At 44.4% G+C, this 26,977-nt stretch overlaps 1 protein-coding gene across 6 annotated transcripts in view; it reads right to left on the minus strand.

Moving 5' to 3' along the window:
* The window catches only part of FLNB (filamin B), a 72,864-nt gene that overhangs the window by 20,120 nt on the left and 25,767 nt on the right, over positions 1 to 26,977 (minus strand). For 5 of the 6 annotated variants that reach the window (XM_074914676.1, XM_074914675.1, XM_074914678.1 and 2 more), the window contains exons 4-28: positions 26,181 to 26,328; positions 22,978 to 23,096; positions 22,146 to 22,223; positions 21,179 to 21,341; positions 19,724 to 19,921; positions 17,898 to 18,035; positions 16,553 to 16,679; positions 15,860 to 15,996; positions 15,303 to 15,496; positions 14,853 to 14,966; positions 14,179 to 14,322; positions 13,711 to 13,834; positions 13,292 to 13,452; positions 12,652 to 12,742; positions 12,230 to 12,399; positions 9,988 to 10,105; positions 9,079 to 9,341; positions 7,868 to 8,465; positions 7,463 to 7,636; positions 6,914 to 7,076; positions 6,375 to 6,535; positions 5,085 to 5,252; positions 3,477 to 3,600; positions 3,048 to 3,204; positions 1,298 to 1,487 (exon numbers count right to left, since the gene is read on the minus strand). In XM_074914676.1, coding sequence (XP_074770777.1) covers positions 1,298 to 1,487; positions 3,048 to 3,204; positions 3,477 to 3,600; positions 5,085 to 5,252; positions 6,375 to 6,535; positions 6,914 to 7,076; positions 7,463 to 7,636; positions 7,868 to 8,465; positions 9,079 to 9,341; positions 9,988 to 10,105; positions 12,230 to 12,399; positions 12,652 to 12,742; positions 13,292 to 13,452; positions 13,711 to 13,834; positions 14,179 to 14,322; positions 14,853 to 14,966; positions 15,303 to 15,496; positions 15,860 to 15,996; positions 16,553 to 16,679; positions 17,898 to 18,035; positions 19,724 to 19,921; positions 21,179 to 21,341; positions 22,146 to 22,223; positions 22,978 to 23,096; positions 26,181 to 26,328 — 4,222 coding nt within the window. Of the gene's footprint in view, positions 1 to 1,297; positions 1,488 to 3,047; positions 3,205 to 3,476; positions 3,601 to 4,420; positions 4,511 to 5,084; positions 5,253 to 6,374; positions 6,536 to 6,913; positions 7,077 to 7,462; positions 7,637 to 7,867; positions 8,466 to 9,078; positions 9,342 to 9,987; positions 10,106 to 12,229; positions 12,400 to 12,651; positions 12,743 to 13,291; positions 13,453 to 13,710; positions 13,835 to 14,178; positions 14,323 to 14,852; positions 14,967 to 15,302; positions 15,497 to 15,859; positions 15,997 to 16,552; positions 16,680 to 17,897; positions 18,036 to 19,723; positions 19,922 to 21,178; positions 21,342 to 22,145; positions 22,224 to 22,977; positions 23,097 to 26,180; positions 26,329 to 26,977 lie in introns of all 6 variants that reach the window. The other variant, XM_074914681.1, reaches the window with a different exon arrangement.

Consider the following 26,977-nt stretch of genomic DNA (forward strand, 5'->3'; position numbering starts at 1 on the left):
TTTTGACCAGCACTTCTTACCAGATAAATGGCTTGTTTTCAAGTGGCAACAAACCTACTATTTTAATACCTTGATGGTATTCCAGCATCTACTCCTACTGCGATTGTATTTCAGCTTTACAGTGGAGAGTCAGAGGCGCTTGATGGAAAGGGGAAATTTAAGCTGGCATCTGAGAGTAATCTCCATCACAGTTATTTTGAATAGTTAGCGACTTGAGTTACTTGGAAGAGTATCAGATTCAGCCATTAAGGCCTCTTTTAAACAAATTTTGAAGCAAAGAGCATATCTGCCACTCTGTGTTTTCCATTGTGTCAGGAATCTATTTCTGTTTAAGCAGGCTTGAAAGCAACCAGCTGCCAGATGGCCACCAGGTATGCGTTAACTGCACCATGCAGGTCAGCACAATCCCCAGACACTCTTACAGGTCTACGACCGCAGATTGTTTCCCTGTTCAATCTGGTCTTGTCTGATTTACTTGTTTTAACATCAGGGGATTTAACATTCAGTGGCATTCTTGTAACTAGCTCCTGTCATTTCTGCTCCTTGCCACAGCCTCCAGCTGGCTGGGAAGTCGCAGTGTGCCATGGTGGGCAGCCCAAAGCTGCATGATGACCACCCACCCTAAAAACAGGTAAGGGCTGAAGCTGTAAGTGTGTACAGCAACAAATTTGGAGTCCCTTCTCTACACCAAGGCACTGATTTTTGAGGCAGTGATTTTTTTGAGTTGTAGGAACATCTTATCTTCAGATTCTCCTTCTACTCACACCTTCCAAAAGTCTGTTCAGACCCTTGCCAACCTTGACCAGGGAGAAAAGCATCAGAAACCTCCACTAATAACACCTAGCCTAAACAAGCTTTGCTAATGCAGAAGCACATGGCCAGCTATTTACTTCCTCAGAATTAATTCTGTCCTTGCTCGGAATGAAAAGCTTCTTGCAACACTCACAGAGCAAGGAGCATGATACAGTCAATGTGTGCAGATGTGTTATTTTTAAATCAACCTCACTGCAGTTCTCAGCAGGATTTATCTAGGCCAAAATAAGCATCAGACTTTAGTTGCATCTGGCTGTTTATAACGATCCAGGCAGTTTGAAAGATTCTGCTAGAGACTGCAAGAAATTCCGGCTCACCCGCAGAGTGGACACTTCATTACCTTTAGGAAAACTTCTCTTGTAAGAGCAGCCAGATTACACAAGTCTCTAGTATCTTCGACACCCATTACATCAACTGGCTCATGTTCAGAAGGCAGCTTTACACCAAATACAAACTACAGCAACAGAGAGGAGCCAACACTCACCTGTGGCCAAACACTTGCTGGCATCCCCAGCTGGAGATGCCCGGATCCGATAGGGAGAGGATGGGATATCATCTCCACCATACTTCACACCAATCGTATAGCGGCCCGTTTTGTCGGGGACATAGGTGACTGTGTAAGTACCATCCTTGTTGTCATGAATGTCTACTCTCTTGGGTTTGCCCTCTTGGTCCTGAGGAAAGCAAAACAGAAGATTTAGGCACTATGAAGTAAGTTATGAATTCCTTCAGCAGGGCAGAAAATCTGTTCCCAACTATATTCAGATAGTCTCAAACAGATTCAGAACTGCATCTTTTTGAGGGTTAAATACATTTCACTCAAGGACTAGTACCAGAAATAGACTATTGGGAGAAAAAAGGTACCAGACCACTATAGAACAATCAGTGCTATCATTAACGACCCTTTGATACATGAATGTTTATGACATGCAGCAAGCCATTTTAATGAACTTTATAGTAATTGTAAGAAGCTTTAAGCTTCACTGTAGTATCACTACTGGAAATAAAGAACACTTCCCAGGTCCCTGAGGCACCTAATGGGAGTCAGACTGTGCAGCTCTGTCCCAACAAAGCACTGGGTAGCCAGCTGCTCCCAGAAAGGGTTTAATTTCAGAGGGAAGCATTACTGGGTTCTGCTGCCAACCCTCCTGGATGAAGCATCCAGCTCCTGACACACTGCAAGGTCTACAGTTAAGAGCAGGTCTATGTAATCCCTTCAACTACCATTTCTATGCTGAAAACAAGAATTAAAGAGATGCATAAACAACACAGATCTGAGCTTCAGCATCAAGCTTTCGTACCTACCACCAAGAACAGCACTGTGCATAATGTTCCCAACAAAGCTGCTCCCAGCCTCAGCTTTCAGGGTAACTCATCAGCTTCAAAGCATGAAGCATTTTAGAAAGTCTTCCAGGCCTGCTTACACAAATGCTGTGAGGAGGATCACCTATGCACTCCCACCATGCAGGACTTGTGGAACTTGAACTTCAAAGCCATGGCCAGGCTGGGAGCTCTAATAAGCATTTTGGATCCTTTAAGAGCACACTTGCATGCCAGAATAAAGGCAACTGCTTTGCTGCACCTGAGAAGACAGCGGGATAGCAAGGGAGCAAGAATGCAGAAGGGCAAGTACAACCGGCCATGCCATGACCTAGGCATGCCAGAGCTGAGAAATGCACTTTATGGCCCACTAACCAGAGGCCTTTTTGCTGTGGCCACAGAGTCCAGGCACCAGAAATTTCAGGAATAGAAATAACAAAGTAAAATAAAAACATTCCTGTAGTATCTTCTTAAGCAGCTTATGACTTCTGGCAACCTTGAAGGAGACTTGTTTGTTAATTTATCATCACATAATGCTCAGGGCGGATGTTATCTCATGGCCTTGCTGCACTACACTGCCCGAAGGCTGTCTCCATTTAAAATTCCAGCAATTTCATAATCTTACAAGAAACTGTTTACCTCATTTTGGGCATTTGCAGAATGTGAGGTTAACCAAGAACCAAATATAGCATGGGTGATGACTTTAAGACAGAAGTCTCACAAAAGCAGCATCAGAAGCTTTACAAATGCAGAATACAAGACCTTCCTGTACCAGAGCTCAAGGTCCAGCCAGCAGCCCAGTCTCTAGGACACTGGGTATGGCAGGGTACAGCTGTAGACACTTCTAATAGGAGCGACTCGTGCCCACCTAGGACAATGTGTTTCCGCTCCTGTTTGGTTTTATAGTTACTTACAGTGATCTGTACAGCCAGAAGTCCCTGCCCAGCATCCTTAGCATCCACAGCGAACTCCACAGGTAGGCTGGCTGGTATGCCATAGGAACTGAGGCCTGGTCCGCTCGCCGTCACTTTACTGGCATCATACGTAGGAAGCACCTTCACCTTGAAGGGACTTAAAGGGAAACCTGTTATTGACCCCTCCTCTTAAGTCAATGGCTGATAGTTACTGCAGTGCATGCTGGGGTGTGGTTACACCTCCCCTACAGAGTCTCTCCTGTAGGTACAGCAGGCTCAAACCACCGCTGAACCCTGAAGTCATACAGGGAGCTGCACTGGTTAAGTAGAAAAGGCCACAGATAGCCCTTAAGTGGTGCTCATGGGCAGGGAGAGCACAATCAAGTCATTAAATCTATAGTTCATTTAAATTTATCTTCATCACCTTACCTGCGAGGAATCTCTTCATCAGCATATTTGACAGAGATCATATAGGGTCCCTCCTGCGTCGGGGTGTACACCACTGTGTGGGTGCCATCTCCATTGTCTACCACATTAACAGGCTCCACAACTCCTAAAAAAACAACAGACCATTTTCTCAGCTGTGCTATTAAAACTTAATTCCAGGCATTTGCTGCACGAAGCTCCAAGATGCACTGCTTATTTACAGTTTGCAACAAGCTAATTTTTTTTTTTTTTGAATGAAGGCAATGAAGGCATGGATCAGTGATTAGTTTCCCTTATTTTATATTCAAGAGCCATTGACTTGAGATAAATTTGTTATCCACCACTCCTCAGACTCCCATCTTCTCACTGTAAACAAAAACTAGCATGAAAATACTGGAAAAAAAATCTGCCTTTCTGTACAGTACAGGTCAAAAGCAATTGTTCAAAATACACTGAAGATCTTTTGAGAAAGAAAATGAGTAATGGTTATAATTGCTTGAACTGTCATTTACAAGATTACATACTGTTACTGGGATTCACTGCACAAAATTGAGCCCTAAAGCCAGTTGGTGTGTAGCATTCACCAACTGAGTCTTTCACAATCAGGTACTTGGAAAGGCAGGCTCACTGCCTAGGCAGGAGAGCCCTGCAAGCTGCCAAAGTCCTAAGAAAGCAGGATCAATTATTTCAATTTGCATTAAGCTAAATCTACAGCAGATTACAGGACATATCAGTTCAGATCAACACACAAAGCAGCCTACAATTACAAGTTGGCTTTAAAACACAGGAAGGATTAGCAGTAAAGCAAGCATAAAAGAAACGTATAGTTGCCATGCAAGGCTTAAAAGCAACACTGTTGGTTCCCACTCCCTCCTCCAGATAATTATTGCTATTGCCAATTGGATTTCCAAGAGCCAGAGTTGCCAGTAGTTAGTGAGAGTTCAAACCTGTCTCAGTGCCACCCTTTGGATCACCTTTAAAGAAATCCGAAATTGCTTTCAATGGGGAGCGCCATCCCTGGGAATCCGTCTCATCCGCTAAAATTAAAGAAGGGTTACCTGAGGGGCACCTGCAGCACCGTGACCTGACACTCGAGTGGGGAAGCAGCTCTCACCTCCTAGCAAGGTGGTGAGATACTGTGCCACCGAGATACAGCTTCCTAGGTTAATGCAAACATCATTAACACTATCGCTTGAGGGCCTTGCCACTCTCTGGGAACCACTGAGGGGTTCCACCATGTTTCAGAGACTCCTGCAGCCCAGTGACACAGGTTTCCCAAGTCACCATTCACACGTAAGACTTTGCATTTACTTTTTGATGTCTAAATCTAAGCCACAATTGTTCACCAGTGATGGTTACTGACATCACTTATCCCAGCTCTGAAGATTAGGATAAAGACACAGCCCAAAGCAGCACTACCTAGGACAGTTCTCATCCTTATACAGCACGACACACATGGGTCAGCCGTCAAGGCGCACATGCCAGATGAAGAGGAACAGAGGGAAATGTATATTGAAGTGGTATCACCACCTTTGCAAGCAAGGCCAGGACCATGTTACCCACCCAAACGCAGAGATGGGGCCCAGCTGGATGGAGTACTTTGGTTCTTACCTCTGGGTCCTGCCACCACCACCTCGAGGGGTGCTATTCCTGCCTTGCTGGTGTCTACAGTGAAGGACTGTGGGATTTTGGCTCGAACAGCTGTTCCCAGACCTGGTCCTGCTATCTTCACCTTGCTGGGATCCACAACATCCTTCACAGGAACCTTGAAAGGACTGCCTGGAAGTTAATGCAGCAAGAGTTAAACACCACAAACTTAACAGTTACAGGAAACGAAAGATCTTTTTCCCTACTTTTCCTTGGGCTTTGTTACTACTATCCCTCAACCTCAGGCAGGAATAACAACCCCACGACCTCCATACTCCTCTGCTCCTGCAAAAGCCAGAAGTATAATGATGGTGCATCTATATTTTCACTGTCTACTCAACAATTCAATTGCAATCCATGTGCTTCTCACACCTCAGAGAAAAAAATGCATGAAAGAAACCTGAAGGAAGTGAAGCGTCACGCAGGCACTTGTTTCCTTCATATTTTACCAAGTTCAGTATGTTGAGAAATAAAATGGGACCACGGGAAGGAACTGACTCACTCACAATGTCTAGGAATTAATACCTAGATGTACACTGTAGGACAGCACTTAAGAACTCAAACATTTCAGCAAAATGTGTCTGGCATTTAGGGGCATTTAATTCTTGGTATCAAGCAAAATATCCTTTTAATTGTGAACTGCTGGATGTCAGATGTATCTAGAACATTCCTTAAACCTACTTCATCTCAGTTTAACATCCAGTGCAAACGCATACACAGGTAAACATCTGGTTTAGGAAACAGTTATCATGCTTTTTGCAGTGACCAAAACTTGCAGTGTTTAATATAATCTCCATGACAAGCTCACCCATTAGACCATCTTACCGCAGAACAGTCTTGAAGGCATCCACAGACCAAAGAGCTGTTTTCTTGACCTAATGTATTACTCACCACTTCTGCATACCAGTTATTAGGCAAGGGCTAGTGTCCCTTTCCCTGCCCCACCCATCCGTCTCCGCTGTGGGTGCTACAGTCTTGGTGAGATTCCCCCACATCCCCACAGAGGCTGTTTCAGAAACTAGAAGAGACTGCAGCCCTTCCTCAAAACTACCGCACCACAGCACAAAGCACTCCACACTGCTCTCTCTGCCAGGTGGGAAGAATAATCGCCATCACTGTTTCTGCCTGAATTCCCAGGAAAAGTAGAGAGTCAAAACCTCAACATCCCCCAGCACGAGTGAAATGCAGCCAAGGCACCGAGTCCTTAGCTCAAGGTCTTTCCTCTTCTGAAAGCCACTGAGCAAGAGCTCTTACCAGGAATATGTTCTCCCCCGTACGTGATGTTAACATCATAGTCTCCTGGAACATAAGGAACGTACTCGGCACTGCAGCTCCCATCCTTGTTATCTTTACAGCTAATTTTAGACTCTGAAGGTCCTTCAACAGTTATTCCAAGGCCACCAATTCCTGCTCCTCTGCAAGACAGAAATGTACATTGTTAGAATTACCTGCTTGTAACAGCACATTTGTAGCCTTCACACTCTCTGGCTGCAATTTTATCCTTGCTGGAAAAGGAGGAATCCAACTTCTCATGTCCAGCCTTCAGCACGCTCTGCCATGCAAAACTGTTCAGCATAACCTCACTTGCGTTTTCCTAGAATTTTATCCTCAGTCACTATCAACCCCTAATCTTAGCGGAGTGCTCAGTATGTCATGAGGTAGCACACACAGTAATTAGGGCACAGTCTGTTTTTTTATAAATATTTGTACTGGCTTTCGCATTCTGCATCACACAGCCCACTACACTCGTTCCTCCCTCAGATATTCCCTCAAGATAAAATAGGCCCAGTTACCTGGTGACAACTGAAAAGGCATTTGGCTGATTTGTGAAAGCTTCTTTGAGTCCAGGTCCTTGTGCCTTCACACGTGATGGATGGCAGCCCTCTGTCACGTTCACTCTGAAGGGACTGTTTGGCACAGGTACACCATCGTACGTTACACTGACTGTGTGTGGACCTGAGGAGGAAAACATGTCCCAAATTCCCTAAATATTCTCATCACTTAACATCACTTCTACAACATGCTACAGACTTAAATGTCAGTATATGGGTAAGAGCTTCCTCCTGCATTTTACAGGACTTCACCAGTGTTTCACAACCAAGACAGTGTCTACACACCATTCTTCTGAAGCCAAGTTACCATAAAAGTCAGTTCTTCAAGTTAAAATATAGCTTACTTCCTGCAGAACTAGCTCCTCCACTGGCAAAAATCTTGCTAAGATGCCAACAGTTTACTGGCAGAACTCAGCAGTTTGCCCAATGAAAGTGTTAGAAGAGTTGCTTGCTCTTGGTTTTCCCCATCTCAAGTAAAAAAAAAAAAAAAAATCCAAACCCAGAGGTTACCCTTTTCAAATGGCGTGTACTCTAAAGAGTATGTTCCATCAGCATTGTCTTGGATAAGACAGTCTGTGGGGGAGCCAGATGGGCTTGTGACCTGTGTCCTGATGTGGTCACCACCAGCCTTTGTTAGAGGTCGAGCATCCACAGTGAACTCAGTTGTAGCTTCTCGGAAGACATCTGCAGGATACATTTTGAAGAGTCACTTCAACAACCGCACGTATTTCCAACGACAAAACATTTTGTGAACCAGCATGATAAACAACTCATTTGGGAACATCATGAAACACCCCCGTCTAAGGGTCACCAGGGGAACACGCAAGGCTATTACAACTTTCAATGCTCAGAATACTGTGTGCAGGATAAAGGACCACAGGTCTTACAAACTCTGATAACAACAGTTATTCTCACCTTTCCCTTCCACTCCTGGCCCAAACACTTTAATTCTGCTTGTGTCCACAGCTGGCTCCACTTTGACTCGGGCTGGGAATTTAGGCACTTGCTCTCCTCCATATCTCATCTTGATTGTGTACATGCCAGCCGAGAGCGGCACGTACGTTACAACATAAGTACCATCTTTGTTATCGTCGATCTGGACCTCAGCTTTAGAACCAGCATCCGACACCATGTCCACCCGCAGGTCCCCAGGACCTGCTTCCGTGCAGTCGACGTTCAGCAGTCCTGCTTCACCTACTTTTCCACGTTCCAGACCTGGGCCAGTGGCAATGACTTTAGAGACATCAAACGGCATTTCTATGTCTGCCTTAAACGGCGAACCAGGAATGTGAACTTCTTCGAAGAGGATGTTTACAAAATACTCTCCAGGCTTTGTTGGCAGGTAGGAGACGGAGCAGGTTCCATCACCGTTGTCTGAGCACTCAATTTTAGCTTCACACGGGCCTTCTACTGTCAAACCCAAACCTCCAGTTCCTGCCCCTTTGGTATCTATTACGAATTGGGCTGGTTTTCCAACAAGACCCCCTCGAAGACCTGGACCGTGAGCTTTTACCTAGAAGAGGATATGCAGTTGGACTAAACTCATTTTTTCATGTTATTGCCAGAGCAGAATGTCTAGTTAGACTTGTTTGTACGTGGGACTCAATAAGCTCTTAAAAATACAAAGAAAGCAATGTCTCCTTTGCCACTCCTCCCAGTTCTACTGTAAAGTTGGTATATCTCCTCCAAAGAGGTTTCTAGGCAAGGATATTCATATTCTCACCATAGCTGTTTTTATATAGCCATGGGATAGAAAAGATAGAAATGGTAAAATATTTGATGGCTGTACACACATTTTTCTTTAAATCTATTTCCTTAGAAAGAAGCATCTCAATTAATACAGTTGAGATGCTCATGAGGCCAACTTCTATTAAATCAGGAGCAATACTTTTATTTGCCACACTATTCAGGATGCCTAAAATATTCTTAATTAGTTCAGTGTTTTTTCAAATACAGTGTTATAAGAATGACTTCCATGTGTCATGGGGCTTCCAACAGGAATGACTCAGAGCTCTGAGTAAGGATGTTCCTGGGTCTGGTTTGGCCAAAACTAAAGTCTCATGCAATAGCCCACAAGTCAGTTTTCAGATATCAGTTGCTGTTATAGCCCTAAACAATTCACTCACCTTGGAGGGGTCTGGAGGTAGCGTGGCCTCCACAGTATAGGGGCTCCCTGGGATTGGGTTGCCATCATAACTCACATCCACCATGTACAGCCCTTCTTCCCTTGGGATGTATTTTGCAGTGCTGCACTCCTTACCCAGAACTGGTTCCACCAGACATGGCACAGCTTTCCTCACAGGACTGGAAATATTAACATCTAGTTTACCTTGCCCACCAGCTCCTTTGGTGTCAATTAGAAATTCCTGATCCTTCCCTACTTCCACTCCTGAAAAAGACAAACCCCATATTACTACATTAAGTACTCAACACCAGACATTGCTCCAAGAATCTCTCAGGCACATACCACCGAGGGAGCAAGCACTGGCAGACCCTGCTCAGTCTGCATCCCTCTGCATGCAAAACAACCTGCCAAACCAAACAACAAACAAGTGCTTCGGTTAATTGGAGCTACAAAGTTACAGTGCTAAACAAGCCTGTAAGACACAGCCTTGTCACAGTATCAGTGGCTCATTTCAGGAATGCAACAATATTTCACAGCCTTAAGTTCTTCCACTTTTAGAAAACAAGAGACTGTGAATGACTTCTGCACTGTAGCAGTTACGTGTATTTGAACAGTTATCCAGTCCCAAGGAAACCAGATTTCATCAGCAGGTGCCCCGCTTGGTGAAGAGTCCAGCTCTGTTCACCACAAGGGACTAAACCTCAACATATGCTTTATCCAAATTGCTATGTAATTTTGCATTAAAAAAAATCTAAATTGAAATTTAATCCTCAAGAAGACCAGCTAAGTCAGAGCAGTCAAGCTACAAAAGTTGGCACTGGTTGATCTACAACTGAAGCAAGTTAAAAAGACGACTGTTTTGCCCGCTTCTGGAGGCAGGCTATGGGCCTTGCAGCCCAGAGGTACTTACTGTTTTCAAGTCCATTGACTTTAACTTTGCTTAGGTCTAGCGGAGCAGCAACGCCCACAGTGAAAGGGCTTTTAGGGATAGGATCACCACCGTAAGTTACCAAAACCTTCATTGGACCCTAGTTAGAGAATTTACAAGTTAGCTCAGTTCCTCACTTCATACAGACACACTAACATCCGAGCAGTACATAACCACTTCACCTAATCCATTTTAGCTGACCACAGCCAAACTTACTGGTTTATGGACTCAAGCTCCCATCTCACTGCAGCCCTTCTAAGTATTAGATGTTTTTTATTTAATGCAGGAAGAGAGAAAAAGACAGTTCTTTCCAGAATTTAATTAGACTATATTCAAGCCGCCTGGCAAAACCTCCGGCTCAGGCCTGACAGCTGAATGAATGTCCCAGTGCTCCAGACCAGGTATCCCCTTCCACTGCACAGAGAGGCCAGGCCAAAGCCAAGCCTGCAAAGAGGCAGTATTATTACAGCATCTGAAATACCAGGGTTTTAAGCTCTACAAGTCAGAAAGATTAATGCTCTTGTGTATTTTGGCTGGAATACTGCACAGCCATGGCAAGTTCCAGCCCACGATGTGTGCTCCTTTTATTCTCTCCTACCGCAGTCCATATTTTAACTATATTCACTGTTTGCTTACTTTTCATTCTTGGCCAGTTCAGCTCCCAAGTGAAATAATCATGGATGTTTCACACAAGCTAGTGAATAGCTTCCATGATTATTCTTGGTTGTTTTTAGAAAACACATACATGGGTAGCTGTAGCAACACCATGAGATAGATAAGGCTGAGTAAACAGCATTAAACCAAGGCTCCTCTGCTGCTGACGCGGCCCCTCAAGAATTTAACTACCTAGTCCATCCTCCCCCATCTCTGAAGAGTCCAGACACTCATTTGTACACTACTGCTTACAAACCCAAGAATGACAGGGTCCAGGAACGACCTAAGTGCTCACAGCCTGGAGGGACAACAAGGTTACTCTAATTATTGAGCAGTCTATTTTTATCCCCTCTTTTTAACCATTGCTTTCCTGTCACTGCTATCTGTGAACATCTTCTCCAGATGGGAGATCCAAGGAAGAAACCTGTTTTGGGCATCCTGGCTTGTTTCATCACTGCTTTTCTTGTGAAACACAGCAACCTGGTACGGCTCACACGCACATGCATGGAGTTCAGATGACTTTCCTCCCTCCTGCACACCAACCTTGACTGAACAAGCAAAAGCTTCTCCAAACAGGCATGCCAGCCACATCCTGATCATGCAACTGCCTTACCCAAAACCAAACGTTAGCTCTGTGGTGCTTCCAAGAACACTAATCCAGCATTATCAGATAAATAATGCTGCAGTCCTCCATATCAGTCTGCTTTTATAGAGCTACATTCAAGGAAGCTGGTGCAGACGATTGAGTAGCTTATGTGTTTGTTCAGCAGGACAATAGCAACAACATGCTTTCATCTCAGCACTACAGCACTGATGTCTTCAGAAATACATGAGATTTTTGCGTTGTGGCATTTAATGGCCCTTTACAAACATGCAAGCACAGTATAAGGAAAAATATTTCTGGTTATTAGCAGTTTCCACATTCAGCTCTTTAACAGTGTTGCTAAGAAGCATCCGTCTGTGAACCAAAACGAGTTAGACTGAATTTCTTCCCAACCCAGGGGTAAACCTCAAATACAGAAAAACCCTTTGACGTTTAATCTGCAGCCCAGCTTCCCTCCTCAGCACCAACTCACTCACCTTCCTACTAGGGAGCTGCTGCACCACCACCCAAACGTTGTGCTTTCTGTCCCTGCTCTGGTTTGCACTAAAGTTCCTTTGACATCAGCAGCTTGCTGAGAGGTGACAGACCACAGCCCTGACCCTGCAGGTCCGTGGCAGCCCAGAGCAGCTGGTGCAGCAGCCAGCTCTATTTCAGATGCTGGGAAAGTTCATCACCTTTTCTCTTCAACTGATAAGGTGTGGAATAACAACATGAGCTGTGCATTACTGTTTTGGTATCTCACTGGTTCCCAGAAAACAGTGACAAGCTATCAATAACTACACCAGAAAACTGCATTGCTGCTTTCCAATCCCAACTGTCCTGCAGGCTTTAGGGATTCTGGGGAACAGGACACCCTGGCAAGTTTTATCTGCTCATTCCTTTGTGCATGGGTACCAGGGAGGGAGGTCATGGCACTACAGCAACACAAGCCATTCACCCTTGTACTCCTACAGGAGTTGGACCTACCTGCTGTATTGGAGTGTACCTAACAGTGTGGGAATAGTCATAGTTGTCAATGATATCCAGATCTGCCACCACCTCTCCTGGCACTGGGCTGCTGAACTGCACATCCAGTGGTGCTTTACCAGCTCCCTTGGTGAACACTGTGAAGTGCGTTGGTTTGCCATTTTCCACACCTGAAGAAAAATGTTAATTCTAATTGATGCAGAGCTCACACAGAAACTCTTCCCAAGAAGCATTCGGTACCTACAAAGCCCAGTCAAGCAAAATGCCAAGGGAAATGTGTCATTCCCAATAGCCTGGCATCCCACCCCACTGTACCCAGGACTGGATTGTTGCATCCCAGCAATGCTCAGCCAGGCAGTGGCTACCCCACAACAGCTCCTCATGGTCCAGCACTGTCCACACCACCTCAACCCAGCTCTCACCAGTTTTGTTCAGCCCAGGTCCTTCAGCTTTCACTTTGCTGGCATCATGTGAGGGGTCCACTTTAACTCTGAAGGGGCTGGCAGGAATTTCCTGCAACAGAAACACAGCTCTAAACATAACCACTTCACTTGTCACTAGCCAAAACTAGACAGATAATAATTTTAAGATACTTCTGCTTTAACTCCAGCACCATCTTGAATAAAATTTCACCTCAAACACTCTGCCCTGCCTTATCAAATAGTATCACTCAAAGCCTAGGGCAAAGTTAAGAGTTGGACAGTTTGCAGGGCCCTCTCTTTTTTTTTCTTTTTAAGGAAAATTTATTTTTATTCCCATTTTCCTTGGTCTTCTATCCTTTAGAAAGCAGCTTTGGCCCATCACTGAGACCACACTCTTTATGTCAGCTCAAAACATCACATACTTAAACTTCAGTGTCTCCAGCCAACCCCTCTCATTTGTGTACCTTCAAGTACTACAAAAGTGTTTTTAGAAACAGTGACCAGACGTAGTGCACATGAGCTGAAACGGAAGGAGCCAGCTGTAAACTGCCACAACCAGCTGTCAACCGGCACGTGCTCAATGATCAAAGAGCAGAAACAGATTCTAGAAACATCAGGCTGTAAAATGAAGATTACAAACCTCTCCTGCAAAAAGCACTTTAATCGTGTAGCGCCCAGCAGCAGGTGGTGCATATTTCACTGTGAACGTATCATTAGCATTGTGGATGATGTCAAAATCTATGTCTTCTTCCTCATCGCTGACCACACGAGCATCACATTTAATTCCAACACTGACATCACCTAAGAACAGCAGATGGAGGTTTTGCTACTGGATGGTAGAGACATTGCTAGCCACACAGTCAGCATATTCCCATTTCCAGTAGTTGTTCAGGTCACCACATTAATTGATGTAACAGATCACACTGCAATTCCTTGCAATGTTCTGCTTCCAAGGTGTTTCAATGAAACAAGAAAAACCAGCATGAAACAGTACAGAATCCCCCACCCTTGCATGACCTATGGTTCTGATACCACAGCAACAGCCCAGCCTGCCTTTACCTTCTCCTGCATCTGTGCAGTCAACAGTGAAGTGGGTCGGCTCGTTTGCTTTCAGGCCAGTTCTCTCAACACCAGGTCCAAACACTTTCACTTTCTGAGGATGACTCCCTTGACCTATAAGGACCTACACAGATTCACAAGGGTCAGAATCACACATGTATGTCATGCTCAAGATCAGTCAAGTCAGTGTGTTGCTTGGACAGAGGCTACAGGAAAACAGTATCAAGGTAAGAGTCAATTGCCCCAACTCCCCCAATTGCAGTTGGACTGATAGGAGACCTCCGACATGTGAACTTGTAAAAACAGAAAGCTTTTTTCAAGTGGACAGATTCTTAAAAAAAAGGGAGGAGAACGGCACACCTCCTCGAAGCTCACAGAAGGGTTTTATCATCTAGTTGTAATGACAAGTAGTTGCGAGCATGAATGTCCTACTTGGTTAGGACTAGTAATATCTGTCTCTGTACTTACCCTAAATGGGCTATGGGGTACATTGGCTCCTCCCCAGACAACAGAAATTGTATGTTTGATTGGTTTAACTGGCACATAGGAACAAGCAAACACACCATCAGGCTTGCTTTTCATCTGGATATCGATAGGGTTTCCTTCTCCATCCTAAAAAGCAGTAATACAAGCAGAAGGTTCAGATACTTTAAAAATCTTTGTATAGTTTGAACAGCCCAAGACTGTTCCAAAATGTGAGGGTTTTTTTCCCCTAGAAACTGCAGCTCAGAAATACTGAAGAAATATGCAAATTACACTCCTGGCAAGTCTTCCTCATCTAACACTTGTTCATGCTAACACCATCCTACAACACATTTTAACAAGCTTGCTTGAAATTCAAAGTCAGAGACACTTGAGGTGCTTCCAAACAACAACTCCAGGAAATTACAGCTTGCTTTGCTGAGGACACTCCAAGTAAGGAAGCAAAGCCATGTATTTCATACGGCAGGGAGAAGTCACCTTGTCTTGAATTAGGTTTGTTGCCTGACTATATTACGCAGATCAAAGCACAGAGCTTTGAGAGAATTACACATGTCCAGAATTATGTGGTGTATAACTGAGTAGAAATACTTAAGGCATTTTTCTCATCAGTATTAAAGCCCTTCTGCTGAAGTTTCACATAGCTGCCTTTGGCTTTTTACCTGTGCATACATCTTCAGAGGTGCTTTCCCAGCGTCCTTGGTTTCAACTGTGAACTCAGCAGGATTGTTCACTATACAGCCAGTCCTCTCCAAGCCCGGGCCATAAGCCTTCACCTAAAAAAACACCCCAAGAGTCTTAGCTTGCAGTTCAGAAAGAGAAGTAAAATTAAGTGATTTATTTCTAAAGACCTTCCCCTTCCCACAAAACCCATGAAGCATGGAATACAAGCAGAGGCTAGTGTGAAAGCTGAGAATTTGAACTAATTCAGCAAGTTTTCATTACATTAAATCAAAACCACAACAGTGTTATTAGAAAAAGCTGAGTAATACCTGACTGGAGCATGGCAAATTGAGAGCTTTAAGTAGAGGCAGCTGAAGAGTCAAGTCTGTTACCAGAAGCCTTCAGAAACATTTCTATTGTAGTTATATGGGTGAACTCTCACACACTACCTTATCTGCATTGAAGTCTCCTGAAGCCGGTCGGATGAAGGCCATGTAAGGGCTGTCTTTTATGTCCTCATCATCACACATGATGTGCACAGCATATTCACCAGGCTCTTTGGGCCAATACTTCACATCACATGAGCCATCGTTCTTGTCATCACACTCAATTTTGGCCTGAGAAGGGCCTTCTATGGCAAAGCCTGAAAAAGGAACAAGTGGGTTCCTCATGTTAGGTTTGTGGTGGCTGCTAATTCAACATCACTTCCCCAAACTGCTTTTTATTAGCCATAACTATGTCTGATGCTCTCTATCACCCTTCTCCAGCAATATAGGAGAGAATCTACCATTCTCTTCTGGATCTCATCCCACAAAGCCACAGATTAACACTCCCCAGTCACACACATTCCCGTCTCTAGGAATTGCCTTTGATATAAGTTTGTGTTTAGACCAAAACCATCTTACAGACAAGTTTCTATACTGCTGGGAAAGCTATTGTTTCTCATGAGTTCTTGCTACCATTGCAACATATAAATATTTCAGGCAAACTAAGCAAAGTAACATACCAAGAGAGCCAACTTCTGTGCCAATGGATTCTACCACGAAGTCAGCCGATTTGCCCACAATCCCCTCATGCAGTCCTGGCCCCCAGGCTCGCACTTTCTGAGGACCTGCTTCATGACCCACTTGAACTTCAAAAGGGCTACAAGAGAAAAACAAAGCATTGGATTAGAAATGAGGATAAATACAGCATCCATGTTTTTCCCCAGGCATTTTAATGAGGCTTTACATTGGGTTTCCCAAATTAATAGATGCTATCATGTGGTGGCACAGTGCCCAGCAGCCTGTCTTTCTAGCACAGAGGTCATCCAACACATCACATGCTTATATCTTGCACCACAAATCCCCAGTGTCAAATACTTGGCCTGCACTGCTTGCTGTAGCTCTGGACACTAAAATAACAGATTCATTCAAAAAGTCACAGAGAAGTCCAAGCTGCATGATCCACCAAGGTTTATTGGGTTTTGTACTCATCATTTCAGGTTTAGCAAGACTGATGCAAACCACCCTTCAAAGCTTTCTCAATATAAGCCACTGCAGCCCTAAAAGAGGCTGTAGGTAAACTGTCACAGCAAGTGCTTGCCACTAACTTTGTCCCCCACAGAGTTTCTTCAAAGGTCAGCACTGCTTTAAAAGCCCACCAACTACACAACCCACTGAAGGGCACAAAAAATCCAGAAAAGCTACTTCTAACTCACCTTTTGGGGATGTTGTGCCCACCCCATGTAATCATGACAACATACTTCCCCGGGGTAGCTGGATAATATTCAAATGCGTATACACCATCCATAAAGCCTTTTTGTTTCACCAACTCCTCCAAGCCCTCTGTTGAAAGATCAGTTCAGCATTAAACTTAACAGCTTCCATCCTGCCGTCAATTACTCAAGACAAGTTCATGTTTTCTAGTATTTATTTTAGCTTGCAAGAATAAATTTCTTCCACCAGAAAAAAAAAAAGAAAAAAGGTCATGTTATAAGGAAAGTTAGCTCTAGTTGCCCTCTAGGACAAAGACAGCAAACACTTCCAGAAGAAATACAGCAGAAAGTATTTTAAGTTACCAGACTTAATAGGTTCCCTTGTGTTTTATTTTCTTAGTCTGCAGTATGATGCATGTCATATGTTAAAACAAAAAAGCTTAACATTTGTCAGACTTTGCAACCACAAATATGCAGGGAATGCCTACTTTTCATTTTCTTCAAGATGAAGAATTTAGGGAGAAAAGCTTAATACGCTAAAATTTACATCGATACATCTGTTGCTTTTTTTCCCCCTCTAACCGCATTAAGCCACACAGTCAGAGCACTGTGCGTGTGGAGGAGGTGAAGGCAATACAATGCACCTTTTAATACCGTCCCAGCCCGGGGGGAGGTGACTGGATCACAAGTACCACATGAGCACAGCAGCTCCCCGAGAGCAGCAGCCCAGCCACTTGTGCTGGCAGCCTCAGGAGCCTGCTGCAAGGGCCAGCGGCTGCCGGCCCTGCCATCGCCCCAACCTGCCACGGTCCAGACAGGGGGCCACATCCAGGGCTCAGGACACGGCAAAGGACCTGGGGACGGCTCCTGGCCGAAGGTCTCCATGTAAGCCTACAGGTTCTCTCGACCCTCTTCTCCCCTGCTCTGTGCCCAACATCTAGTACCGCCAGGAGGGCTGCACTGAGCCATTTCTAGCTTGACAAGAAAAGGATTTTCACCCTGCCAACAACTGGAGCATGACTTGCTCCCACAGATCAGATGAAGATGCAATGCAAATCCATAAAGCTTGGAGGCCATGGCAGGCAGACAGATTTTCTGTTTTGCTAACTGATATGCATTATAATGGAGAGACCTAAAACCAGGTGTAATCTTACCCCACCCTGCAGACTGAAACCTTCTCACTAGATACAAAGCATCAGAACATCCATCTGAAATTTGGCTTTATATGGTGATACAAATCCCAGCAGTTCCATCAGGCCACCATCTCCTTACCAGTCCTCTTTTTCAGTCTTCACTTCCCCCTCTTCTCCAAAATACATCCACAGCACAAATTCACCCAAACACTCACTTGGTCCCTTTATAGTCACTCCGAGATCTCCGCTCCCTGCTGCTCTTGTATCAACCTTGAAGTCAGCCGTTTCCCTCATGCGGACGCCCTTGGGCTGCAGACCTCTTCCAGTGGCACGACACGCATTCGGATTGCAGGCTGCAAGGGAATTTCAGACATCAATATCTTCTTTGATTCTCAACAAACACATAGCCTAGCCAGTCCAGAACAACCTTTAGTTTAATGTTGACTCAGGGCGACCACAGCTTAGCTTTCAGCACAAGTTTCAATGTTACAGCATTAAGGCAGACAGACAGGAGTCTGCCCAGCCGTTGTCTATGTCCCATGGCTTTCGGGCAGTACTCTTTGGTGCACACAGGCAATGCTGACCCCCTACAAGGGCCATCTTTTAGAATGAAAGCAAATGCTGAAGCCCTGTTGCTTTCCAATTTGATGCCAGTTATCAACAGAAAACTTTTACACGGCTATCACGTAGATATTCACCATACTGGGCACAATCTTCATGCTGTGCCTTTCATACTGAAAGGCACACTGCAGCATGGGGTGAAGTTTCCCTTTGCACATAAGCCCCAGTGAACGGTATTATTTAGCTGTTCTTTCAGAAGCACATGACTGGAATAATGACTATTAGCAAAGCCAAGTTCTGCACGCGCTTTGCTAAGAGATGTCACATCAAACCCCCCCTGCTTGTCACAGTTCATATTTTCAGAAGCAAAGCCACCAAGCCCTCTGCAGACCAAAGCAGCCACGGGTAGGGGCAGTAGGTTACATTTTTACTCAAAGTGCTTCTCCAGGCCTGCAGAGTGGCTACATACATAAGTAACGTGCACTTATGAACAGTTTTCGTTACACAATCCCAGTTATCACGTGGTCTTCAACTCCAGAGACCTGAAGGGTTTGAAGAGACTTACAAATAACCACAGCTTCCCGGCAGTGTAAACCCAACATGCATTTCCCCAAAACACGCTGTGCTGACAGCAGGAGCACGTCTGCCAAGCAGCTCATTAGGTTTTAACTCATTTCAATAGCTTAAAAGTTTTACCCTTACCCCTGCAACAGCCAGCATTGCTCCACATCCTACACCACAGGGTGTAAGCAAAGATTGCGTGCCATCTGCTAGCTCCAAAAACTCGGTGGCACAATACAGGAGCGTGCCCAACGTGGGGTGGGAATGGCTCGCAGTGCCCTTACACAACTGAGTCAGGCAGCTTGTGGTTAAGCCAGTTTCACTGACTAGGTCAGACACCGCTTCAGTTTGCTTGCAACCTTCTTCCCCAACCCCAACAAAACCTAAAACCCTTTCGGCCAGAACAAGCTGCAGGCTAGAAGCTTACAAAAAGCAAACATGACGAAGCATCCTGCACACCTCTTACCAACTATGAAGCCATTAGCAGTGAAGTCCAAAATTCCACAAATGGAGGGTAGCTCAGGAGAGATGAGCAGAGATCTAAAAGCATAGGAGCACGTAAGGATGGAACAGAAAGCAAGTTAGGTGTCAGTTAAGGAGGAAAACAGTAAATATAGTCATTTGAGGAACAAAGGTGGAAAACTGCAAGACACTGCATAGCTGCATAAAACACTTCAAAAAAATACAAAGGGAAGCTTAACATTCGGAGGTCTAGGCAGAAAGAAAACTCTAGCAACAAAAGCCATATTACTGTTAGAGAGCACTGTTTTACCCTGTGAATCCTCAAGTGACCCACCGAATCAGGTGCAAGATGTTGAAAGGTACAGAGAATGCCCAAGGAAAGATCCAAGCATATTCTGTGATCACATCAAAAAGAAAAGTGGCCATCTACATTTAGGTGCATTTTTAAAAAGCATACCCTCTCCGACAAGAACAGCGCAAGGAGTTTTGGGAATTGTCTCCCCAGCAAAAGTCACTTTGACAATGTGAGGACCAGCTTGAACAGGTTTGTAGGTGCAACGGTAGACTTGGTTGCCTTTGTCTTCTACTGCAACTTCAGCAAGGCTTCTCCCCTGAGGATCCTCCACTTCCACATTCACGTCACCCACACCAGCACCTGCAAAGGAAACAAGACCAGCTAAACCTTGGCTTCCCCACAGCAACATGCACTACATCTTGGATCTCAGCCAGCTGTCCTCTGCTACCATTTCTAGGCACAGCCTAAACGTTCAGCTTCTGCTGACAGCAACCAGTCATTCAAGAGGGGAGAGGGCAAGACAGGATGGTGGCAACTCCATGAAGCCATCAAACTGACAGGGCTCTGCTGCTCCAGCCACAGGGTATTACAGTACTGAACACACATATAGCCTGATTACCCTACTGCTACCACTCTGCAGCACTTCTATCACAGACTAGCCCACAACTTTATCAGTCCATTCAATCTCTCAAGCTTTGAAGGGGTTTAGATTAAGAGCTTGCTCAACGTGCATGCTGGTCTGGACAGGGATCCTTCTCTGCTGGACTACATGTATTCACTTTTGTTCAGACACCTGCTCTTCTCACATTTTATTCAACTCATCATGCAACAAAAACAGTCTTCCAGACACTTTCAGAGGCCAGACATGTCTTTACATGATTCAGACTACTCCCTCTCCCAATTAGAGGCTGAACATAACACTTCCCCTCACTATAACCACATTTAATTTTATTTCTAAGCACCCTCAGGCAGAAGGCAATTTAATATACGCTACTCAGCATATTTTGGTGTTTAAATACTTCAAGTAACTGCCCTAAGTAGTTTCTCATTGTTCTAAATGAATTAGCATTTGTAGCATCTTATTGACTCGTTCCTCTAGGCTACAGCATTGGCCTAACAGGCAATAAGTCATGTGATGGAGATGCCCTCATGAAGATAGTAGCCCTCTAATAATTACAATAGAGGTTGAAACCAGTTCATCATTGAAGTACGAACCAAAGTAGCACTGCAACAAACTCTTTCTGTAATGCTAAATACAGAACACATTAAGCATTTACAGTTTACTCATAGTTCATCCTTCAGAGGTGGGCATTTCACATTCCTTTTTAAAATGAGCTGGAGAAAGAAACCAGCCAGGAACTTGCCTGCTGCCATTCAGCAAGTTCATAGCAAATTTCTGGGTAATGCTTAATGCTTTCCTTCCCCAGCTTAGCTCCATGCTTCAAATGTTTCACACATAGCTGAAGTCTCCAGAGCACCTTGGCTATTATTTCACCTCTGAAGTTGATGGGGCTGCACATCCTCATTCATTTTTCAGTTTGCTTATTCCTCCAAGTCTTAGGTTCTCCTCACACTTGGGGAAGCTACAGGATTTTGACACTCATTCATCCTGCTTACCTGCTGTGTAGAGGTCAAAGTAGGTAGGCTTATTGGCAATGTTGCCTGTCGCCTCCAGTCCCGGTCCCTTTGCTGTTACTTTGCTCGCATCTCCCTGGGCTTTGTCAACATTCACTTCAAAAGGGCTCTTTGAGATGTGTTGCCCGGCAAACAGCACTGAAACCTAGAGACAGACAGTGTCAGCTCCAACCCACTGGGCAGAGGCAGAGTTCAGTGTCACCACCACGTAGCCAAGCGTGGGGTAAGTGCCTGTGTTCCTAGCACTGAGAGCCTATATCTCAGAGATGAGAGAGGCCATCCATCCCACAATGTTCATCTTGTCCATGCAGCGTAACTTCTGGCTACCTCCTTAAAGTGCTACTTATCACAGGGTCAGCCGCACCAGTGAGGATGCTTGAATCTGGATGCACCAATATGAAGCAGATCACCATCCAGCAATGAAGTGGCCACAGAAGTTGTCTTTATCTTTTCAGGCTGGCTGTGGGGACCAGCAAATCAGGCAAGTGCCAAGCAATGGGATTACCCATCATAAACCTGCTTCTGCAGGTGTCTGGGGACAGGGCTAGGCAGAAAACATTCTCTGCAAAAACCCTTCTGTATACCATATCAGCAAAGAAACGCCTTATAGAAACAACCTGGTACTTTCCTCTGTGTCCCTGTGACAACCCACAAAACTGGCTTCATGAGCTGTGAGAAGTGGCGCGGCGTGAGAGAAGAGCCAGCTGTTAGCACCTGATACCCAAACACCCACACGCTTTCTCCCAACACACACCCCCTTCCCCCTTGAGAAGGGAGCAGCCCAATACCCCAGATGGAGAATTAAGGCCACACCACGTTGCCTGTCCTTCAGGATGCCCAGAGTGGCTATTACATGGTCTGTAAACAGTCAGCCCTCAGAGGCTCAAATTAACAACCAGCAGACCAGTGCGTTTAACAAGAGAATACTGGTTACTGACACACAACGTACCTTGTGAGGTCCAGTAACCCTTGGCATATACTGAACTGAATAGGTCTTGTTTTTGTCACTGGATGGCGTTATCTTTGCCTGGGAGAGAAAACACATCCAAAGTTGAGCTGTGCCTACGCACGCGTGCCTGAGACTTTTCTGGGTAGCGCTTGATACTGCAAGCTATTTCCAGAGTCAGCAATGCCAGCGACACATTGCTGTGGGAAAAGGGGTCCTTGCTACCCTCTCTTCTCATATGGAAAAATCCCCTTTGGTTTTGTCTTTCCATGAGACGAAGCAAGCTACCTTCTCCCCACCCGAACCCTTTCCCTTGCTGTTAATTGCTCTACTAAGCCAGGCCAAAACTGAGGAGACATTAAGTCCAACGTACAGCTGTATTTTTCTGGAATGTTGTAACATGATCAAGTGGAGCACTTGGATGAGAAGTTTCTATAAACATTAAAACCAGCATTTTAACTCAAAATGATTCATGGCATCTAAATAGCTGCTTTAGCCATTCCTGCAGAATGAGTAAGGGCAGACAGTGATTTAGTGATGTGTGTTATCTAAAAGCATGTCAGAATGTACTTGGCCAGTCAAGCTAAAGCACTGTAACTACTGGACATCAGAACTGTGTTGCTTAGTTGCAGATAGTGACTTTTTTTCAAGTTCATCCAGTAAGGCAATTATGAGAAAAAGCTTGAGGCTTGCACTTTTGACAGATGGTATTTTGCAACTTCTTTTTAGATTATTTATCTGTTAAGACCTCACTTGTGAAAGATGAGGGTTACTGCAAAAACTTCAGTTTTCAGACCAGCTTTACTTTTCCACACAATATATTTGACAGACATACCTCCTCTCTGTTTCCTTCTGGATCCTCTATGAAGACCATGAGGTCTCCCTGCCCAGCACTGATGGTGTCTACCGTGAAGATGGCAGGCTGCTTCACCATGTTCCCATGAGGCTCAACCCCTGTGAGGCAGAGCAGCACATCAGCTGTTGCTACAAACCCAAAAAGGTAGTTTGGAGGCTACCCATAAGTTGTCCAAGCCATTCTCCCACACAGACCCCCAGCACCAGCTTCTCCAGGCCACTGCATGACACCTCTTCACCAGCTGCCCAGAGCACCATGCTCACAATAACCCCTGCGCTTACAATACAACCATTTTTAAAAATTGGTTGAATCATGGCACTCAACTCATCTCAGGATCTCTGGCTGAGTCAGGAACCCAGCTGGCATTTGACTTTGGGTGAAAGTCACTGTTCGCCCCCACAGCCGCCGAGTGCCCCGCCGATGCTGGCAGCGAGCAGGGTATGTGTATCAGTTGCTCTTCAGGAGCTGCTCTGCTTCACACAGCTAAATGCTGCAATCATGCAGGAAGGGCAACCAGGGAGGCAGGAGAGAAATCCTGGGGAAGCCTTTTGGTAAAGGCATTACCCTAGAGCCAAGGGTGAAAGACTTATTTAAACAACACGGTTCTTACCTAAACTGTCCCATTTTACTCCATTTTCAGAACTCAGCTGTACAGACACTGCTCAAATTTATTATTCTCTGAAAGCTGCTCAAACTGCTTTGCCAGAGCAAACACTGTACAAATGGCATGCAGGAACCTCTTTAAACCATGAAAATTCTATAATTCAGTGCCACTTCCACTTAACTTTTAATCAGTTTCCTTATTCCTCAGCACAGGGCCTGCTACAGCACGCATTTACCAGCACGGTTTCATCATCTCCCTGCATGTAGCCCCAGGTCATGACACCTGTCATGGTGGTGTCAGACTGAGTGGGTGGAAGAACTTCCCAAAGTTGCTGGTTCCAGACTAGCCCAAACACATATACCCTTCCGTCCAAGGGAATTACTCCTCAGCTTATTCATAAAACCGTGGGCACTACTGCTCCATAGCACAATTAGTGGAAAGTGCATCGTCTGATAGATTATAAAGGAAGTGGTTGTGAACAACAGAATTCCTGAACTTGTTTATCTTCAGAAAACAATAACTTGAGAGCAATGCAAGGAAGATCTTGTTTTTACTAGGAAATCTGAGCATTCTGATAAGGTGTTAACAATTGACATATTCATTCTTTCAAACTAAGCCTCAGACTATCCTCTGTGGTTTAAACAGCTATACATTTGTTCCATGGATCTTCAGTCCACCACACAAGAATTAGGATTTGGTATTTGAGTTCAGATTCCCTTCTTCTGCAAGTACAACGAGAAGGACTGCTTATCCTCAGAAGCCAGCCTCAGCCAGGACAGCATTAGTCACAGCACTTTCTCACATTTCATCTTCTAGATTTTACTCTCTTATCAGAGATCTGCTTTGGCTGGTTAAACAAGAACCCATAGTATATCACTGATGATCTCCACGATTCTGTACAGCACCTCTGCAGGCTCATTTCACATCAGGTCTACACACAGCTGCCCTTGAAGCAAAACCCACAGTGTCCACTGTGGTGTACTACAGCTAAGACTCACATTGGGAGGTTATGAGAACTTACATGGAAAAACAATAATACAAAAAAAAAAGCTAAGACTGACCCACTTCACACCTGACAGTCACCTTTTTTTTGGAAGCATAAAGACCTGTTACTCATTTGTCCAAAAGACCCTACCCAGTTTCATAGTCAGTCCCTTGCTGCCGAAGTCACCTTTTAGTTCTGACACACATCAGCAGTCAGAATTGTCAATTATATTTAGTGTCTCTGTTTTGGCAATTAACTTCAGGAAAACATCAATCTTTCAAGAAGAGCTGCTCACCCTTTATAATTTCCATACAATGGCTCCAGAGCACTGTACACATGAAAGCAGACAACAAAATAATTCCAGTTTTTGAAAGAATAAGAACATGACTAAAGCCAGACTTGACAGACTGAGGCAGGTTGATCAGTCATTTAGACAGTAAGGGGTGTGTAGTCTACGCATCTGGGGTCTGACAAGTATGTCTACGTATCATGGCTTGCTGTGGAAGGCACCAACACAGGACATAAACCCCAAGTAGGGTAAGTGCTAAACCCACTTCCAACTATAATGACTGCTCTTCAGTGCACAGATAGTGTCCACGTCCATTCATTTCACTAGTTAGGTTTCACTGGAAAATCAAGTTAGGAAAAAAAAAGCGCACAACAGAAAAAAAATAAGTGAAGTTTTGTTTCTTTCCATAACACTCTTGTACACCCACTAATTCTAAAAATCTTGAAGGACTGACAGCAGCCCCCAGATCTAAAAAAAAAAAAAAAAAAAAAAGGAATGGAGAACAAAGTGTAATGCTTAAGTGATGTCTTCCTACATCCCAAGCATATTAAAAGTAAAAATCTGTTATTCATTTAGTTGTGACAATTCCAATCTAGAGTAGAACCACATCAGAAGTTACAGGAAATTATCCATTTAAAAGGTAAGTTAAAAAAAAGAATGCCTATGTAGATCTACAGTGGCATAAACATCTATGGACAAGTCTATCCAATTATCAAATACAGCCTTTACAGCAAAGGCTTGGCACTATTTAGCGTTTGAAGGGTTACCAACCCACCTTTGTGCATGTGCAAACAAAGTATTCACACCTACTGATCAATTCAAATAATTTATTTAGAATTAACCTACCCTAATACACATATGCCATCAAGCCTGGGAAACTGGAGACTGCCTCTACAGAGAGCCTGCTCAGAGACAGATGTAAAGAGATTTTTCCTCTTTAGAAGGGCTTTATAATGAGAAGTATTCACTGCTAGATCAATGACCATCAGCAGCAATACTGCTAGTTTAAATTTCACACCAAGGTTGTTTGAGCCCCATATCATGCTACTTCTTCCAGCTGTGGACTGCAAGGCTGGCAGCTTGCAGAACAGGTTCAGAGACTTTGGGGAATTTACATGTTAGAACTAGGAGTGTCTTCTGGACTATATCCATGTATTTCTGAAACTAGGCACCACACCAAGAGTACACAAGTGAAACTTTGAAGTCAGTTACAGTAGGTCTGGAGTTCAACACAAGCAAAAAACCCCACCCAGCTTTCTGAAGAGTTAAATACTCCGTGCAGCTTAAGCTCACCAAGTCCTTACCTTTGCCATAAGCCCTTGCTTTCTTTGGATTCAGTTTGGGTTTTAAAGGAGCTCCTGGTTTCAGCTTGGCTTTGGGGAACTGGGACAGGTAAGTCATTACAGAGTGCTCATCCACATCAGGGTGGATAATTTCTTCAGGGGTAATAACCTGAAAGACAGCACAATTAAATATATTGTACCAGTCCTTGGTTACTGCATGTCAACACAGAAACAGAGCTATGAGACAGAGTCTTACATTTCAAAACTCCCACATGCTAATGTGATTTCTTACATTTATTTTCCCTTTGATACGCACAACACCATTTATTATCTCATGGCAAGAAAAATCAAGAAGCTCATTGTGTTCCCAGTGTGGTTTGCGGGTTTTTTGTGATTTGATTATTAAGGGTTCTCAGGAGACTGTGACAAATTAAACAGCAGAAAGGCACAATGGTAGCTATGTTCCCCTTGAAAAGCAATATGGGGATAACAAACTGAAAGACTTAGCAATTCATAATCCTGTGTGCTACAGCTCTGAACTGCAGCACTTGCAAAGTGAAACTTGTGCTCAGTCTCCTCTCCTGCTACCACAATACAAGCTACTGCAACAACTTTGGAGACTTCAGTAATTCTGTCCAGCTTTATCATCATGAAAGCAATCTGGTTTGCAAATACAGTGTTCTCTATCTGAAAGTCACCTTTGCAGGTGAGTTCCTAAACCAGTGAGTTTTTCTTCTGTGGAATTCAATGCAGTAAAACAAACTCACTCCATGGACTAACAAAGCAGGCACCACTGCAGGAGCATTTTTTCTCCTACC

The sequence above is a fragment of the Athene noctua genome, chromosome 10 (genome assembly GCF_965140245.1).
Source record: "Athene noctua chromosome 10, bAthNoc1.hap1.1, whole genome shotgun sequence".
Lineage (NCBI taxonomy): Eukaryota > Metazoa > Chordata > Aves > Strigiformes > Strigidae > Athene > Athene noctua.